We start from the raw sequence: 20,032 nt of genomic DNA on the forward strand, positions 1-20,032 counted from the left end.
AAAGGTATTCTTATGAGCAGACAGTTTATGAAGCAGCAAACAGTTAATGAAGCAGCAGACAGCTTATGTAGCAGCAGTAATAAGTTGTTAAAGTTCAGAGCTGACACATATACTTGCATTTAAGTTGTTTAAAGGAAGCAAAGCTGTGAATGCAGCTGGTCCAGTGATGGCTTTTAGTAACAGAGTAGCAGAGAGGAGCTTGCAGGTCCGTTGTAGATAGCTGAAAGGTATCCAGATATGATGAGTGTCAGCTGGTGGTTGAGCTGCAGTTGGTAATAGAATCTCCAAAGAAAAAGCAAGAAGCTTGAAATAACTTTAGACAAGGATCATCTAAAACTTAGAGATTGCAACAAAATATTCAAGCAGTAAAAGGAAGCAGGAAGTGACCTTAAAAAGGTTATACAAGGAAAAGGAGGAGCAATGCTTAAGGTGGTATGTAGAGTTCTTACAGATAATGCTTAAGGTGGTAGTTAGAGTTCTTACACTGGGGGACGAGGGGAGTGGGAGAAGTAATTAAGCCTTTGGCTGTGGTGTCTTTGCCTCCTTCAGGTGGCCAGGTTCTTAATTCCCAATAGTAAGGAATGAAGCTGTGGACTCTCCTCCCCTTTAGATGGAAAACTGCTTTTCAAAAGTAATGAAATCCATGAAAAAAATCACATTGGGGTTTTATGTGATTTTTTTGTAGTTTCCTAATTCAACTCATAAAAATACATTTTGGCCTGGCTCATCCATCACCCAACAAATTAATTGAAGTATGCCTTATGATAGAGGTTAGAAAAAAAAGTAATTCTTTAGCCTTCTTGTTGAAAAGGCAGAGTACAGATCCAGAATAGGATGAAATGTTCCCTCTTTATTTTAGGAACAACAAACACTTTTGAGAAAAAAAACCTGACCCAATTCGTCCAAAGGAACTGTAGATATCCTTATAGATCTGTCACACAAGGGATTAAGACCTGAGCCTTGATGTGGTCCTGAGACACACAAGATAGAAGAAATCTTTCTCGGGAAGGCCTGGAATGATTTTGTAATCATGAAATACCAGTTCTAGAACCTTAGGAACCTTAGCAGAAAGAGATTCCTGACAGGGACACATGCCTTTATGCTAACATGCAAGCGGGAGTGGACTTTTTATTCTACTTCGTGTTAGACCAGGTGGAGGTGGGTCTTCATGAAGTCTTTGGGAAATCCTCTAGCCTGAATAGAAGAAGAGGTTTTTTGAGCTCTGCCAAAAGGAACAAAAAACATAATTTATTTAAGAACTTACCTGATAAATTCATTTCTTTCATATTAGCAAGAGTCCATGAGCTAGTGACGTATGGGATATACATTCCTACCAGGAGGGGCAAAGTTTCCCAAACCTCAAAATGCCTATAAATACACCCCTCACCACACCCACATATCAGTTTAACGAATAGCCAAGAAGTGGGGTGATAAGAAAAAAGTGTGAAGCATAAATATAAGGAATTGGAATAATTGTGCTTTATACAAAAAAATCATAACCACCACAAAAAAAGGGTGGGCCTCATGGACTCTTGCTAATATGAAAGAAATGAATTTATCAGGTAAGTTCTTACATAAATTATGTTTTCTTTCATGTAATTAGCAAGAGTCCATGAGCTAGTGACGTATGGGATAATGACTACCCAAGATGTGGATCTTCCACGCAAGAGTCACTAGAGAGGGAGGGATAAAATAAAGACAGCCAATTCCGCTGAAAAAAATCCACACCCAAAAATAAAGTTTAAATCTTATAAAGAAAAAAACTGAAAATATAAGCAGAAGATTCAAACTGAAACAGCTGCCTGAAGTACTTTTCTACCAAAGACAGCTTCAGAAGAAGAAAACACATCAAAATGGTAGAATTTAGTAAAAGTATGCAAAGAAGACCAAGTTGCTGCTTTGCAACTCTGATCAACCGAAGCTTCATTCCTAAACGCCCAGGAAGTAGAAACTGACCTAGTAGAATGAGCTGTAATCCTTTGAGGCAGAGTTTTACTCGACTCGACATAAGCATGATGAATTAAAGATTTCAACCAAGATGCCAAAGAAATGGCAGAGGCCTTCTGACCTTTCCTAGAACCGGAAAAGATAACAAATAGACTAGAAGTCTTTCGGAAATTCTTAGTAGCTTCAACATAATATTTCAAAGCTCTAACTACATCCAAAGAATGCAATGATTTCTCCTTAGAATTCTTGGGATTAGGACATAATGAAGGAACCACAATTTCTCTACTAATGTTGTTGGAATTCACAACCTTAGGTAAAAATTTAAAAGAAGTTCGCAACACCGCCTTATCCTGGTGAAAAATCAGAAAAGGAGACTCACAAGAAAGAGCAGATAATTCAGAAACTCTTCTGGCAGAAGAGATGGCCAAAAGGAACAAAACTTTCCAAGAAAGTAATTTAATGTCCAATGAATGCATAGGTTCAAACGGAGGAGCTTGAAGAGCCCTCAGAACCAAATTCAAACTCCAAGGAGGAGAAATTGACTTAATGACAGGTTTTATACGAACCAAAGCTTGTACAAAACAATGAATATCAGGAAGATTAGCAATCTTTCTGTGAAAAAGAACAGAAAGAGCAGAGATTTGTCCTTTCAAGGAACTTGCAGACAAACCTTTATCCAAACCATCCTGAAGAAACTGTAAAATTCTCGGAATTCTAAAAGAATGCCAGGAAAAATGATGAGAAAGACACCAAGAAATATAAGTCTTCCAGACTCTATAATATATCTCCCTAGATACAGATTTACGAGCCTGTAACATAGTATTAATCACAGAGTCAGAGAAACCTCTTTGACTAAGAATCAAGCGTTCAATCTTCATACCTTTAAATTTAAGGATTTGAGATCCTGATGGAAAAAAGGACCTTGCGACAGAAGGTCTAGCCTTAACGGAAGAGTCCACGGTTGGCAAGAGGCCATCCGGACAAGATCCGCATACCAAAACCTGTGAGGCCATGCTGGAGCTACCACAGAACAAACGATCATTCCTTCAGAATCTTGGAGATTACTCTTGGAAGAAGAACTAGAGGCGGAAAGATATAGGCAGGATGATACTTCCAAGGAAGTGACAATGCATCCACTGCTACCGCTTGAGGATCCCTGGATCTGGACAGATACCTGGGAAGTTTCTTGTTTAGATGAGAGGCCATCAAATCTATTTCTGGAAGTCCCCACATTTGAACAATCTGAAGAAATACCTCTGGGTGAAGAGACAATTCGCCCGGATGTAACGTTTGGCGACTCAGATAAACCGCTTCCCAATTGTCTATACCTGGGATATGAACCGCAGAAACTAAACAGGAGCTGGATTCCGCCCATACCAGAATTTGAGATACTTCTTTCATAGCCAGAGGACTGTGAGTCCCTCCTTGATGATTGATGTATGCCACAGTTGTGACATTGTCTGTCTGAAAACAAATGAACGATTCTCTCTTTAGAAGAGGCCAAGACTGAAGAGCTCTGAAAATTGCACGGAGTTCCAAAATATTGATCGGCAATCTCACCTCCTGAGATTCCCAAACCCCTTGTGCTGTCAGAGACCCCCACACAGCTCCCCAACCTGTAAGACTTGCATCTGTTGAAATTACAGTCCAGGTCGGAAGAACAAAAGAAGCCCCCTGAACTAAACGATGGTGATCTGTCCACCACGTCAGAGAGTGTAGTACAATCGGTTTTAAAGATATTAATTGAGATATCTTTGTGTAATCCCTGCACCACTGGTTCAGCATACTGAGCTGAAGAGGCCGCATGTGAAAACGAGCAAAGGGGATCGCGTCCGATGCAGCAGTCATAAGACCTAGAATTTCCATGCATAAGGCTACCGAAGGGAATGATTGTGACTGAAGGTTTCGACAAGCTGATATCAATTTTAGACGTCTCTTGTCTGTCAAAGATAGAGTCATGGACACTGAATCTATCTGGAAACCTAAAAAGGTTACCTGTGTCTGAGGAATCAATGAACTTTTTGGTAAATTGATCCTCCAACCATGATGTTGAAGAAACAACACAAGTCGATTCGTATGAGATTCTGCTAAATGTGAAGACTGAGCAAGTACCAAGATATCGTCCAAATAAGGAAATACCACAATACCCTGTTCTCTGATTACAGACAGAAGGGCACGAGAACCTTTGTAAAAATTCTTGGAGCTGTAGCTAGGCCAAACGGCAGAGCCACAAACTGGTAATGCTTGTCTAGGAAAGAGAATCTCAGAAACTGATAGTGATCTGGATGAATCGGAATATGCAGATATGCATTCTGTAAATCTATTGTAGACATATAATGCCCTTGCTGAACAAAAGGCAGGATATAGTCCTTACAGTTACCATTTTGAATGTTGGTATCCTTACATAACGATTCAATATTTTTAGATCCAGAACTGGTCTGAAGGAATTCTCCTTCTTTGGTACAATGAAGAGATTTGAATAAAACCCCAGTCCCTGTTCCAGAACTGGAACTGGCATAATTACTCCAGCCAACTCTAGATCTGAAACACATTTCAGAAATGCTTGAGCCTTCGCTGGGTTTACTGGGACACGGGAAAGAAAAAATCTCTTTGCAGGAGGCCTTATCTTGAAGCCAATTCTGTACCCTCCTAAAACAATGTTCTGAATCCAAAGATTGTGAACGGAATTGATCCAAATTTCTTTGAAAAAACGTAATCTGCCCCCTACCAGCTGAGCTGGAATGAGGGCCGCACCTTCATGTGGACTTAGGAGCAGGCTTTGATTTTCTAAAAGGCTTGGATTTATTCCAAACTGGAGATGGTTTCCAAACTGATACCGCTCCTGAGGATGAAGGATCAGGATTATTAGACCTAAATTTACCTTTAGATTTTTTATCCTGTGGTAAAAAAGTTCCTTTCCCTCCAGTAACAGTTGAGATAATAGAATCCAACTGAGAACCAAACAATTTATTACCCTGGAAAGAAAGGGAAAGCAGAGTAGACTTAGAAGACATATCAGCATTCCAAGTTTTAAGCCATAAAGCTCTTCTAGCTAAAATAGCTAGAGACATATACCTGACATCAACTCTAATGATATCAAAGATGGCATCACAAATAAAATTATTAGCATGTTGAAGAAGAAGAATAATGCTATGAGAATTATGATCTGTTACTTGTTGCGCTAAAGCTTCTAACCAAAAAGTTGAAGCTGCAGCAACATCCGCTAAAGATATAGCAGGTCTAAGAAGATTACCTGAACACAAGTAAGCTTTTCTTAGAAAGGATTCAATTTTCCTATCTAAAGGATCCTTAAAGGAAGTACCATCTGCCGTAGGAATAGTAGTATGCTTAGCAAGAGTACAGACAGCCCCATCAACCTTAGGGATTTTGTCCCAAAACTCTAATCTGTCAGATGGCACAGGATATAATTGCTTAAAACGTTTAGGAGTAAATGAATTACCCAAATTATTCCATTCCCTGGAAATTACTTCAGAAATAGCACCAGGGACAGGAAAAACTTCTGGAATAACTACAGGAGATTTAAAAACCTTATCTAAATGTTTAGATTTAGAATCAAGAGGACCAGAATCCTCAATTTCTAATGCAATTAGGACTTCTTTAAGTAAAGAATGAATAAATTCCATTTTAAATAAATATGAAGATTTATCAGCATCAACCTCTGAGACAGAATCCTCTGAACCAGAAGAACCATTATCAGAATCAGAATGATGATGTTCATTTAAAAATTCATCTGAAAAATGAGAAGTTTTAAAAGACTTTTTACGTTTACTATAAGGAGGAATAACAGACATAGCCTTCTTAATGGATTTAGAAACAAAATCTCTTATGTTATCAGGAACACTCTGAGTATTAGATGTTGACGGAACAGCAACAGGTAATGTAACAGTACTAAAGGAAATATTATCTGCATTAACAAGTTTGTCATGACAAACAGTACAAACAACAGATGGAGGAACAGATACCATAAGTTTACAGCAGATACACTTAGCTCTGGTAGCTCCAGCACCAGCCAGCGATTTTCCAGAAGTATCTTCTGACTCAGTTTCAACGTGGGACATCTTGCAATATGTAATAGAAAAAACAACATATAAAGCAAAATTGATCAAATTCCTTAAATGACAGTTTCAGGAATGGGAAAAAATGCCAATGAACAAGCTTCTAGCAACCAGAAGCAATAAATAAAGAGACTTAAATAATGTGGAGACAATAGTGACGCCCATATTTTTTTAGCGCCAAAAATGACGCCCACATTATTTGGCGCCAAAAATGACGCCACATCCGGAACGCCGACACTTTTTCCGCAAAAGAACGTCAAAAATGACGCAACTTCCGGCGACACGTATGACGCCGGAAACAGAAAAAAAAATTTGCGACAAAAAAGTCCGCGCCAAGAATGACGCAATAAAATGAAGCATTTTCAGCCCCCGCGAGCCTAACAGCCCACAGGGAAAAAGTCAAATTTAAAGGTAAGAAAAAAATTGATTTATTCATATGCATTATCCCAAATATGAAACTGACTGTCTGAAATAAGGAATGTTGAACATCCTGAGTCAAGGCAAATAAATGTTTGAATACATATATTTAGAACTTTATAAAAAAGTGCCCAACCATAGCTTAGAGTGTCACAGAAAATAAGACTTACTTACCCCAGGACACTCATCTACATGTTGTAGAAAGCCAAACCAGTACTGAAACGAAAATCAGCAGAGGTAATGGTATATAAATAAGAGTATATCGTCGATCTGAAAAGGGAGGTAAGAGATGAATCTCTACGACCGATAACAGAGAACCTATGAAATAGACCCCGTAGAAGGAGATCATTGAATTCAAATAGGCAATACTCTCCTCACAACCCTCTGACATTCACTGCACGCTGAGAGGAAAACCGGGCTCCAACCTGCTGCGGAGCGCATATCAACGTAGAATCTAGCACAAACTTACTTCACCACCTCCATAGGAGGCAAAGTTTGTAAAACTGATTTGTGGGTGTGGTGAGGGGTGTATTTGTAGGCATTTTGAGGTTTGGGAAACTTTGCCCCTCCTGGTAGGAATGTATATCCCATACGTCACTAGCTCATGGACTCTTGCTAATTACATGAAAGAAATCTCCTGATTTTGTGCTCTGTTTTTGAATTTCTTATCCTGGGGCAAAAAAGCATCCTTATCCTTAGTAAAAATGGAAATGAAGCACCTAAGCCAAGCCTATATATTTTTTACCATGAAAGGGCAGAGACATAAGTCTACTTTTAGAGATAATTGGCCTAGATTTAACATTGGCTGAACAGACAGGTGTGGACCTCTACATCCTTGTCACCTGGCATTGTGGCTAGCGGGCAGCAATACGCTGCCCACATTCCCCATTGTGCATGAGGCGAAGTGTGAAACACCACCCCTTGCTCATGCTCAGCCAATCGTGTGTAAGCAAGGGCTGTCAATCACCCTAGACGGAAAAAATCCAGGGATTGAGTTCTACCACTTTTCAATTCGCATAGTGAGTTACTTCTCAACTCTTGGCTGCAGGTGCTACGAAGCTGCTCTTGCAGCTTCTTAAATGGAGCCTGATGTCTGCAAACCAAGAATTTAGCAAAAATTACCATAGCAACACTTTTCTCGTTATTGCAAGCCATTTCCACTGCCGTGTGACAAATAAACCTATTGGCAACCTTAATTAGCTTCACTAGATTCTGCATCTCTTCCAAAGATCCTTCTACTTATGCAACCTCAGAAAGATTATGCAGGCCACACTGGCTCAGCTAAAAGGAGTGCCTACTGAAATCTTCACGCTTCCTATCTATTGGATCTTTGAAGAAGGCACTATTCCTAGTAGTCTGTCTGGCTAAAGTGGAGAAAGCTCCACTTATTTTAGGGACTGTCTCCCAGATTTTCAGATTAATGGCTGGCAAAGGAACATAAGCTTAAACTTTTCAGATGGAAGAAAGGGTAAATCTGGCTTGTTCCACTCCTTAAACATCAGTTTAGACATTGATTCAGGTATAGGGAAGGTAAAGGCTGTTTAGGAACAGACATAAAGAATCTATCCAGCATCTATGTATAAACTTTAGAAGGGTTGCTGGGTTAATCCACCTCAGTAATGCATGTATATACTCCAACCAGAGATTAACACCCTCACCCACTGTTTCTAGGAAGGGGGGTCCTGAGACTCAGTAAATGAATCATCGGAAATGAAAAAGAGTTCAACATTTCCTTCTTATGTTTAGGGGAAATAGGTAATCATATGAATAAATTGCTTATTTATATGATATTATAATAGCGTGGGTCTTGCCACAGGCTTGCTAAAATAGCTATTGAAAAAACGTCACCCCCATAGGAAGATCAGCGATGCAGAGAGTATGTCGCTGGCTGCTAAGGGGTTAAGAGAGGTAACCTCCACTGTATGCACACTCCTGCGCTTAGCTAGAGAAGTTATGGCACCCAATATACCACTAAAAACTTGCCTAAATGTGTGTGTAATACCCTCAGGACATGTAAACCTATTCAGGGAATAACAAGTAGATAGTGGAAGGTGATTTTTCTATTTACCTGCAGCACTTTCATTTACCTTGCATCATGGTAATTGCCTATTGTATTCAGTAAGAGCGCAAACACAGTTCCAAGGATCTTGAAGGAGCAGCACACTGTAGATCAGGGAGGTTTGGCACATAAATCTGAATTTCACCTGGGGGCCTGTGACATCTACAGTCTGGAAAGAAGATTTCTCCTTGCCCAGGTAAAATCCCATCGACCCATCTGTTTAGGAGGCCCTTTAGAGGTGGAAAATGGGTCTCAGATCAGTTAGAGAAACCATAGTTTGAAGACAGACCATTTAAAGTCTCACCTTCTCCATGCAGGAGGCAAAGCATAACTGTGGATGTCAGAAGAATGCTGAGATGGAGGGGAGCAAAGCTCTGCAATGTAGGTGTGTTTTGTCTCACCATGGTGGACTCTCACCATCATATAAAAAAAATATATATATATATTTTATTTTTATTTATTTTTTTGAATTATATATAAATATATTTTACCATTTTAAGTTATTACAGGAAATTGAATATATTTTCTGAAAATCCATGATCTGCATAAAAAAACTGCATGATGTGCCGCTCACTCAAAGACATAGTAAAACAAAATAAAAAGTAATGTTTAAATGCAATTAGTGGAAAAAATTAAAAACAGTCTTAACAACGGGGAGATACATGGCTAAGCCCTGGGTTATGGAATGTAATATAAAGTTCACAAATGAAACAACAGAATAGAGGGATATAAGTTCAAGGGGAAGTATTTTTTGACAGAAAGGGTGGATGATGTATAGACCAAACATCTCCCCAGTTGTTGTGGGGGTTCACTAACAATTAAAGAATGTCTAGGATGTGCACAAGGCTATAATGAATATTAAAAAGTGATGCAACAAAGTAGCGATTCCAGTATAAAAGACAGGCCCGGAGAGAATTATATGGTTAAAACGTCCATTTTATTAGAATGTATATTAAAAAGAACAAAAGGGCACAGCAACCAGGAGCTACAGCTGACGTGTTTCCTGCCTCAAGGGCACTTCATTAGAGCTGTTTCACAGGTGTCATTGCAGGTAATAAATTGCAAATGGAGTTGTCCAACTGAACCAATCACAAAACAGTAGGTTTGTAGGAATCTATTGAATCCTAATTGAGAAAACTCAATTCACAATTTTACATATAAATGTACATTGGATTAACAAACATACTACAAATATACAATGTAAAGAATACACTGTTAAAAATTCTGAAATAATTTATCAGTACATACTTCCTTTTACTTAACCCTATAGAATACATACCCTCTCTTCCTACAAATGGCTATATATCACACATCAATAGTATGTACTTTTGTTTATTTTTTTTATTTTCATCTGCACACCTTATACCACTAACATGAATCCAAATATGACCATACTGTTATTCGTGATTACCCTTTGTTCACATCACTAACGTCATAAGCACACACCTCTAACTTGAAAACAAATTATCATACACCATGGCTTGCTCTGCTGCTGTAACTTGCTGGTGGATAGTTATAAAAAAATAACCCTCCTACCACCACCTCACAAAATTATAAAGTATCACATTCACTATATGGCCAAACAAAAATGATTTCCAAATTCCTATTCCTTATGTTATTTGCCCTTGCAAATGATGTAGAGTCTAACCCTGGTCCACCAACAAATTCCATTCCTAGCCTTCCAGCTAAAAAAGGCCTCTCCTTTGTGCACTATAATATCCACAGTTTACTACCAAAAATTGATGCACTGCAAGCTTGGTGTTTACAATACAAGCCCAAAATCATTGTGATCTCTGAATCGTGGCTAACCGCAAAAATACCTGACTCTGCGATTGCAATACATGGGTATTCATGCCATAGAATTGATAGTGCAAAGAGAGGAGGTGGCATTGTAATTTATGTTGACAATTCCAAAAAGTACACCCCCACAAAAATCTACCTTTCCTGCCACCTTTGAATTTCTTTTTGGCACAATTAAGATCCCGTGCAGTAAATCAATAATTGTTGCAGGAATCTACCGCCCACCTAGCTCCCCTGTGCATTCCCTTTCTGACATAGCACATCTCCTTAGTGAAACCATAGCTCAAAACCCCAAAAGTTTGTTTTTTGGAGATTTTAATAATGATTGTCTGAATCCAAAAAACAATAGTTGTCGCTCGCTGTTTAAATCTTTGCAGCTAACGCAATAAATCTCCTCCCCAACTTGCATACACATCAAAAGCCATAATCACACCCTGCTCGACAGGATTCTCTCCACTTCTCCCGACCGAATCCAGGTGTTCTCCCTAACAATTTCAGTGACCACTGCTTAGTGTACTACGTGTGAAAATAAAGGCAACTAAATCCTCTCCCAAGGTTAAAATCACCAGATCCTTCAAAAAATGTAATCTTTCATCATTTCTAAATGACATCAAGAACCTCCCCTGGCACAGATTAAACCTAATCCCAGATCTAGACTCGGCAGTTGAATTATTTCAGTCTGAACTCCTACAAGTTTGGAATTTACATGCCCCGCTGCGTAAGGTGAGAGTAAAAGGAGCACAGCTGACCTCATTCAAATGTACCAGTTTCGGGATTCATTGTGGTCAAAGTTCAAGCATACTGGCTCTATGAATGATCACTGTATATATAGACAATGGTGAAATATATGCACTAAACAAACAAAATTGGCCAAGGCCCAATATTTCTGTGAAAATCTGAACAATAACATATCAAACCCTAGAAAGTTTTGGAAACTCATAAATAACTTGCAAACTCCACTCCCAACCCTCCACTGTCAATGTGGACAACCAAACCCTGCAATTCCCCTTAGAAGTAGTAAATGTATTTACTAGTTATTTTGTTGGATGCTCCACCACCCTGATTGACAAACTTATATATGACACGCATCCTGAAACTACAAACGTGGATCCGGCCCCACTAAATCAGCAAAGACCCAATATAGAGAAGTTCAATTTTAGACCTGTACCCATCAATGACATTAAGAAACACCTTAATAATCTAATAATGAAAAACTAGTCTGGACCTGATCAAATCCCAGCAATGCTGTTGAAGCTCAGTGCACCGGCAATTGCTAAACTTGTCACAACCCTAATTAACGAATCCTTGGTGTCTGGATACATACCCAAACTTTGGAAAACTGCAAGAGTAATGCCTATTCATAAAAGTGGGGAGTTTACCTTGGTTTCTAACTATCGCCCTATATCATTGCTCCCAGTATTGTCAAAAATCTTAGAAAAATGCGTCCATACGCAACTATGTGAGTATTACCAACAATCTAACTCTGACCCCTGATCAATCAGGTTTTCGCCCAAATCACTCCACTACAAATGCCCTCCTAAAAGTTTGCAACGACATCCAAACTGGCATGGAACAAGGAGACCTAACTGGAGCTATTTTCCTTGATTTTGCAAAGGCCTTTAACACAGTAAACCCCGTTAACCTGGTTTCGATCATATGCATCGGATCGATCACAATATGTCTCCATTTCTGACAGCGACTACCTCCCTCTCTCAGTCACGTGTGGTGTTCCCCAAGGTTCCATTCTCGGCCCCCTACTATTCACATTATTTATAAATGATCTGCCTAATGTCTGCAAATCCTCAACTGTACACATGTACGCAGATGACACGGCAATCTATGCAAACAATTCCAATCTGCCGCAGCTTGAAGCAGTGCTCCAAGACCAGTTCACAGAGGTAGAAAAGTGGATCTCAAAAAACAAACTCTTCTTAAACACTGAGAAAACCGTCACAATGATCTTTGAAACGGGACCTAAATTACACAAAGGACAAAATTCCCATCTACGCATCAAAACAAAATCCAATTGCACACTGACCGCAGTCCACTCTTTCAAATACTTGGGTATGTTGTTAGACCCTAATCTATCTTTTGGCCTCCACATAGAAAAACTTGCATCTAAACTTTAACCAAAACTAGGTGCCCTGTACAGAAACAAATCCTGCCTCAGCCCTACAGTAAAGGAAAAGATTGTACAGCAAATTGCTGATGCCTATCATGGATTACGGGGACATAGTATATGCACCTGCACCGCAAACTCACCTTAATAAACTTAATACATTGTATAACTCATTCTGCCGCTTTGTGCTACAATGTAACTACAGGACCCACCATTGTGACATGCTAAAAGAACTAAACTGGCTGACACTGGAATCCAGACACACCCTCCATCTTTCCTGCCTTATGTTTAAGAGCCTTTCTGGGAAGCTCCCACCCTACCTGAGCAGAATGCTCTCCCCAGCTATTCCCACCTCCTATAACCTCCGATCCAATACCAACACATTATTTAGCTTGCCTCAATACAAAAAGAAAGCAGCTTGATCCTCCTTTTCCTACAGAGCACCACAATTATGGAATGACCTCCCGCACACTTTCAAACCTTCCCCAAGCCTAATATCCATTAAGAGATCCCTCTCTACATATCTCAAAGCAGAATGCACCTGTCATGGTTGATTATATATTTCCTACCTGTTCTATGTTACATTTTTGCATATATTGTGTATTACTATTGTTTTTGTATTTTATTGCACCCTATTGTATCAATGCAATGTTTTGTGGACCCAGGGTATACTTGAAAACAAGAGAAATCTCAATGTATCCTTCCTGGTAAAATATTTTATAAATAAATAAATACATACATTTACATACCTAATATTTGGAAAGCGGCACTATCTGCAAAAAACATGAAACCTACATAGGTTATTTTCAATCTAAATTAAATCAACTAATGACATTTAGTGTGATAGAGTATATATTATTTTCTAAGGGAAGTCACTTTGTATAAAAGGTAAATGTAACATATAATTAAATGTAATACCCTTAGAAAGCAAACTCTCTACACTATGTAAGAGCCCTAACTTAATTCACTCAGGTGGAAACATATAAATAAAATATTTGACTGAGTCATAATTCATACCCTATAATCTAAATTATAAAGGCAAGCTAAAGCTAGCTGCGATCTATAAATAATTTGACATTGCTTATTTTATTAATGATCTTAAGGGTATATATCCAAAACACTTCCTTTTTACTTAAAGGGACAGTTCACCCAAAAAAATTCTCCCCTTTAAATTATTCCCAATGATCCTTTTAACCTGCTAGAGTGTATTAAATTGGTTACAAGTAGCTCCTTTTCTCCTATTTCAGCATTTGAAATAGCTGATTTAGCATGTGGTATCGCCACCTACAATGAACAAATTAATACTGGAGTATAGGCTATTGAATAGCCTAAGTATACACAGCCAGCAGAAGAGATTACACTCTCAGTGGGATGCAGGATAGTTAAGTAATAAAATGATAATTTTCCATTGTTCTCTCTATGTATTGAGCTTTGGTGTTCCAGCCAAATAAAAGATAAGGAAGCGAGTCTGTTTACACAAACTTAGAAACCTGCTCAGAAATGTTATTTAATAAAGAAGGGTCATAACCCCTCTCTGTCAGGCGTATAGTTAAATATTTCGCATGACGCCAATAGTTTTCTAAGTTAGTACAATTGCATCTTAGTCTGATATACTGACCCTCGGGTATGCTCTTCTTCAAATGTTGTGTATGTAAAGAGTCTGCTCTAAATATGGTATTTGCACTCAATTATTTCCTGTAGACCTCAGTAATTATGTTATTATTCTCATGACTCAGTAATATATCCAAATATGACATTTTCTTTTCAGAAAAACTGAAAGTGAATTACAAATGTCCAGTGTTGTCATTTAAACAGTCTACAAAGTCATCCAGAACATTAATGGGTCCATCCCATATCATTAGTACATCATCTATAAATCTTGTATATAATTTGATGTTACCCTTATAGATATTGCTATTCTCTCAAAGTCCGCCAGATACAAATTAGCATATGATGGGGCGAATTTCGACCCCCATCGCAGTTCCTCTTAGTTGTATAAAAAATACACAGTTGAAGATAAAGCAATTGTGATCTAGCAAAAAGGAGATAGCCTCTAGAATGAAACCAATTAGGTATGGATCATAAATAGAATACCTTTCAAGCATCCTTTTGACAGAGACAATGCCGATACTATGGGGTATGCAAGAATATAGGGAAACAACATCTATAGTGACAAAAGTATTGTGTAATAGCCTCAGTAGGTGTTTAGTATCCCTTAAAAAAACAGGTAGTGATTGTACTATGGGTTGAAGTTGTGCATCCACCCATTGTCCTAACCTCTCCCCCAGGGAGCCAATTGCTGAAATAATTGGTCTCCCTGGGGGATTGAATATTAAGCCTATACATGAGACATAAGAGAAGATTATTTAAGCTTTATGGTTTATCTGCCATCAAAAAAATAAGAGAACAAACACTAATTATCTGCCATCAAAAAAATAAGAGAACAAACACTAACATTTAATTTTGTATACAAAATCAGGTTTTACAGACATACAAGATTAACTAGAATAGGTTTAGTGTTCCTACCTGACATTTACTAATGCATGGGTCACCTTGCTTGCAGGTTCCTTCCACTGACCTGCATTGGTGGATAGTCGAAGAACTAAAAAAAAACATAAAAGTTAATAAAGTAAGATTATCCAGAATTTATTCCTTAGGTGTAGAATAAAGAGAGCAAGATAGGTAGCTAGCAGTAAATGAAGACAGATTATATATATATATATATATATATATATATATATATATATATATATATATATATACATATATATATATATATATATATATATATATATATACACATATATATATATATATATATATATATATACACATATATATATATATATATATATATATATATATATATATATATATATATATATAAATATAAAATGAAATTTATACTACGGATGAGTAAAAAAATTGCAGTGTTTCAGTAAAAAAAACATAATTTATGCATACCAGATAAATTCCATTCCTTCCTGGCAGGGAGAGTCCACAACTTCATTACTTACTGTTGGGAAATACAGCATCTGACCACCAGGAGGAGGCAAAGACACCCCAGCCAAAGGCTCAAATATCCCTCCCACTTCCCCTATCCCCCAGACATTCTGCCGAGGGAACAAGGAAAAGTAGGAGAAACATCAGGGTATAAAGGTGCCAGAAGAATTAATATAAAAAATGGAGCAATCCATCAAAAAAAAAAAAAATTATGGGCGGGGTCATGGACTCTCCCAGAGGCAATAGCCAGCAAAAAAAGAACATGCCAAGATTGTTAACAGTATGCATAGGCTCAAATGGAGCCTGCTGCAAAACACTAAGAGCAATTTAGGCTCCAAGGCGGAGCCCCAGATCTAAACACAGATCTGATCCTAGTTAGAGCCTTAAAAAAGGACTGCACATCCGGAAGCTCAGCCAATCTCTTGTGCAGTAACACTGAAGGGGCCGATATCTGTCCCTTCAGGAAACTAGCAGATAGACCCTTCTCCAGTCCATCCGGGAGAAAAGATAAAATTCTGGCAACCTTAACCTTATGCCCAGAAAAGCCACGCTCTTAACACCAGAACAAGTAAGTCCTCCACACTTTATGGTAGATACGACGAGTAAATGACTTAGGAGCTTGAACCAGAGTGTTGAAAACTCTCTCAGAGAACCCTCTCTTGGCTAAGACTAAGTGTTTAATCTCCACGCAGTCAGCCTCAGAGAATCTAGATTTTGATGAACGAAAGGACCCTGTATCAGCAGATCTCTGCGACAAGGTAACCTCCACTGAGGAGATGAGGACATCCCCACCAGATTCGCAAACCACGTCCTTCGCGGCCACGATGGAGCAATCAGAATTACTGATGCTCGTTCCTGCTTTATGTGAGCCACCACACAAGGAAGAAACGGTAATGGAGGAAAAAGATATAGGAGTCTGAACCTCCATAGAACTGACCATCTATCAATTCCACCTGAGGATCCCACGACCTGTACCTGGGTAGCTTGGTATTGAGGAGGGATGCCATGAGATCTATCTACGAGGTCCCCCACTCGCTGCATATCTCTGCAAACAACTCTGGGTGGAGAGACCATTCCCCTGGGTGAAAGGATTGCCTGCTGAGGAAGTCCGCTTTCCAGTTGTCCATACCTGAAATGTGAATCGCTGACAGTGTACATCTGTGAGTCTCCGCCCACTCTAGTATCTGAAATACTTCACTCATCACCTAGGAAATTCTCAATCCCCCTGATGGTTGATGTAGACAACCGAGGTTATATTGTCTGATTGGAATCTTATAAACTGGGACGAACCCAGAAGAGGCCAAGCCTTCAAGGCATTGAAGATTGCCTGGAGTTCCAAAATATTGATCGGAAGGGAGGACGACTCCTGAGTCCACAGACCTTGTGCCTTCTTGGCACTCCAAACGGCTCCCCAGCCAGAAAGGCTTGCGTCCGTAGTCTTAATCTCCCAGGACGGTCTCAAGAAGCACGTGCCTTGGGACAGATGATCTGGACAGAGCCACCAAGAGAGTGAGTCTCTCGACAGGTTGTCCAGCACGATCTGTTGAGACAGATCTGAATGGTCGCCGTTCCATTGTCTCAGCATGCATAGTTGTAAGGGTCTGAGATGGAATCTGGCAAAAGGAATGATGTCCATACAGGACTCCATGAGTTCAATCACCTCCAAACACTGAGCCACTGAGGGTCTCAAGGAGATCTAGACATGCAGAAGTTAGCTTGCAACGTCTCTGATCTGTGAGGAATATCCTCATGTATATGAAGTCTATTAATGTCCCCAGGAAGTTCACCCTTGTATTTGGAGTAAGAGAACTCTTTTCCAAGTTTATCTTTCATCCATGTGATCGAAGAAGATTGAGAAGGGGCTCTGAATGTTCTTCCGCTAGACAAAAAGATGGTGCCTGTACCAAGATATCGTCCAGGTAATGCGCTGCTGCAATACCTTGTGTTCTGGCAACGGCTAGAAGAGGCCCCAGAACGTTCGAAAATATCTTTGGAGCAGTAGCTAGGCCAAACGGAAGAGCTATGAACTGGAAGTGCTGGACCAGAAAGGCAAACCTCAGGAACTGAAAATGTTCCATGTGTATCGGGATCCTGTACATCCTGGAACCAAACATCTGAAAAAAGAGACAGTTTGCCCCCTACTTGATCCGATCCCGCATCGGGGGCCGCCCCTTCATGCCGATTTGTTCTCGGCAGGCTTCTTAGTTTGTTTGGACTTATTCCAGCACTGAGTCGGCTTCCAAGTACTGTTGGGCTGCTCGGACTTGGAGGAGAATTGCTGTCGTTGTGATTTGTCAGAACGAAAGGAACGAAAGGCCAAACGGAAGAGATATGAACTGGAAGGTCCAGAAAGGCAAACCTCAAAAATTGAAAATGTTTCCTGTGTATCGGGATTGGAAGGTATGCGTCCTTCAGGTCTATTGTGGTTATAAACTGTCCTTCCTGAAACAGAGGAAGGATTGACCGTATTGTCTCAATCTTGAAAGAGGAAACGCCCAAAAACTTGTTTAGGCACTTTAGGTCCAGAATTGAACAAAAAGTTCCCTCCTCCTTTGGAACCATGAAAAGGTTTAAATAAAACCCCAAACCTCTTTCTGCTGTAGGTACCGGGGACAATTACTCCTAGAGAGGAGAGATCCCATACCCAACCTAAGAATCAGCCCTCTTTTCTGGTCTTGTAGACAAACTGGAGAGAAGGAATCTGCCCCTGGGTGGATGAGACTTGAATCCTATCCTGTATCCTTAAGATACAACCTCCAGGACTCAAGGATCCTGTACATCCTGGAACCAAGCGTCTGAAAAAAGATTGGCCCCTTCATGCCGATTTGTTCTCGGTGGGCATCTTAGTTTGTTTGGACTTATTCCAGGACTGAGTCGGCTTCCAAGTACCGTTGGGCTGCTGGGACTTGGAGAATTGCTGTCGTTGTGATTTGTCAGAACGAAAATTAGACAATTGCCATCCCTTAGGCCTATTTTTTTTTAGGCACCTCTCCCTCCAGTAACCCTAGACATAATGGAGTCCAGCCCTGGGCCGAATAAAATCTTCCCCTTGAAAGGAAGAGAAAGGAGCCTGGATTTGGAAGTCATATCCGCAGACCAAGACTTCAACCAGAGAGCCCGGCGGAAACCTCAGAAAGGTTTACATTTTCTTATCCATAGGCTCTATAACAGAGGAACTATCCTCCAGAGGAATAGTAGTACGCTTAGCCAGCATAGAAATAGTGCCATTCACTTTAGGGATGGAGCCCCATAAGATTGAGAGTCAGGGACTGGGAATATTTTTTTTAAAGTAGACGAGGGGGAAAAATATGTTTGTTCTTTCTCATTCATTATTAAATGTCCGCCATCTTAACTGGCACAGGAAAAGTCAGAGGGACCTTCCTGTTTTCATAAACCCTGTCTAATGTAGGGATCTTAGGTTCCTCAGGGAGAGTAGCCTCTGGAACCTCTAGCATAGACAGAACCACATTTAATAAAAAACGCAGATGCTCAATTTTAAATCTAAAGGAGGGTTCCTCCGCTGAAGGAAGTTCAGAAACTGAAGTCTGCAACTCAGAAAGTTCACCCTCTGAAGCTGCAGAGGTTAACTCATCCTCGGATAGCTGGACATAGTAGCTAAATCCGACAAATATTTAGATGACTCTAGGTGAGGAGAAACAGAATTTATGTTTACCTGATAAATTTCTTTCTCCAACGGTGTGTCCGGTCCACGGCGTCATCCTTACTTGTGGGATATTCTCTTCCCCAACAGGAAATGGCAAAGAGCCCAGCAAAGCTGGTCACATGATCCCTCCTAGGCTCCGCCTACCCCAGTCATTCGACCGACGTTAAGGAGGAATATTTGCATAGGAGAAACCATATGGTACCGTGGTGACTGTAGTTAAAGAAAATAAAATATCAGACCTGATTAAAAAAACCAGGGCGGGCCGTGGACCGGACACACCGTTGGAGAAAGAAATTTATCAGGTAAACATAAATTCTGTTTTCTCCAACATAGGTGTGTCCGGTCCACGGCGTCATCCTTACTTGTGGGAACCAATACCAAAGCTTTAGGACACGGATGAAGGGAGGGAGCAAATCAGGTCACCTAAATGGAAGGCACCACGGCTTGCAAAACCTTTCTCCCAAAAATAGCCTCAGAAGAAGCAAAAGTATCAAACTTGTAAAATTTGGTAAAAGTGTGCAGTGAAGACCAAGTCGCTGCCCTACATATCTGATCAACAGAAGCCTCGTTCTTGAAGGCCCATGTGGAAGCCACAGCCCTAGTGGAATGAGCTGTGATTCTTTCGGGAGGCTGCCGTCCGGCAGTCTCGTAAGCCAATCTGATGATGCTTTTAATCCAAAAAGAGAGAGAGGTAGAAGTTGCCTTTTGACCTCTCCTTTTACCTGAATAAACAACAAACAAGGAAGATGTTTGTCTAAAATCCTTTGTAGCATCTAAATAGAATTTTAGAGCGCGAACAACATCCAAATTGTGCAACAAACGTTCCTTCTTTGAAACTGGTTTTGGACACAGAGAAGGTACGATAATCTCCTGGTTAATGTTTTTGTTAGAAACAACTTTTGGAAGAAAACCAGGTTTAGTACGTAAAACCACCTTATCTGCATGGA

General features: G+C 39.8%; 1 protein-coding gene across 1 annotated transcript in view; it reads right to left on the bottom strand.

The window, feature by feature from the left end:
* Nucleotides 1–20,032, bottom strand: part of ARMH3 (armadillo like helical domain containing 3) — a 561,581-nt gene that overhangs the window by 203,010 nt on the left and 338,539 nt on the right. The window contains exon 23 of the mRNA XM_053692489.1: nucleotides 14,945–15,020. Within this exon, the coding sequence (XP_053548464.1) occupies nucleotides 14,945–15,020 (76 nt within the window). The remainder of the gene's footprint in view (nucleotides 1–14,944; nucleotides 15,021–20,032) is intronic.

This window comes from Bombina bombina, chromosome 9 (genome assembly GCF_027579735.1).
Source record: "Bombina bombina isolate aBomBom1 chromosome 9, aBomBom1.pri, whole genome shotgun sequence".
In the NCBI taxonomy this organism is placed as follows: Eukaryota; Metazoa; Chordata; class Amphibia; order Anura; family Bombinatoridae; genus Bombina; species Bombina bombina.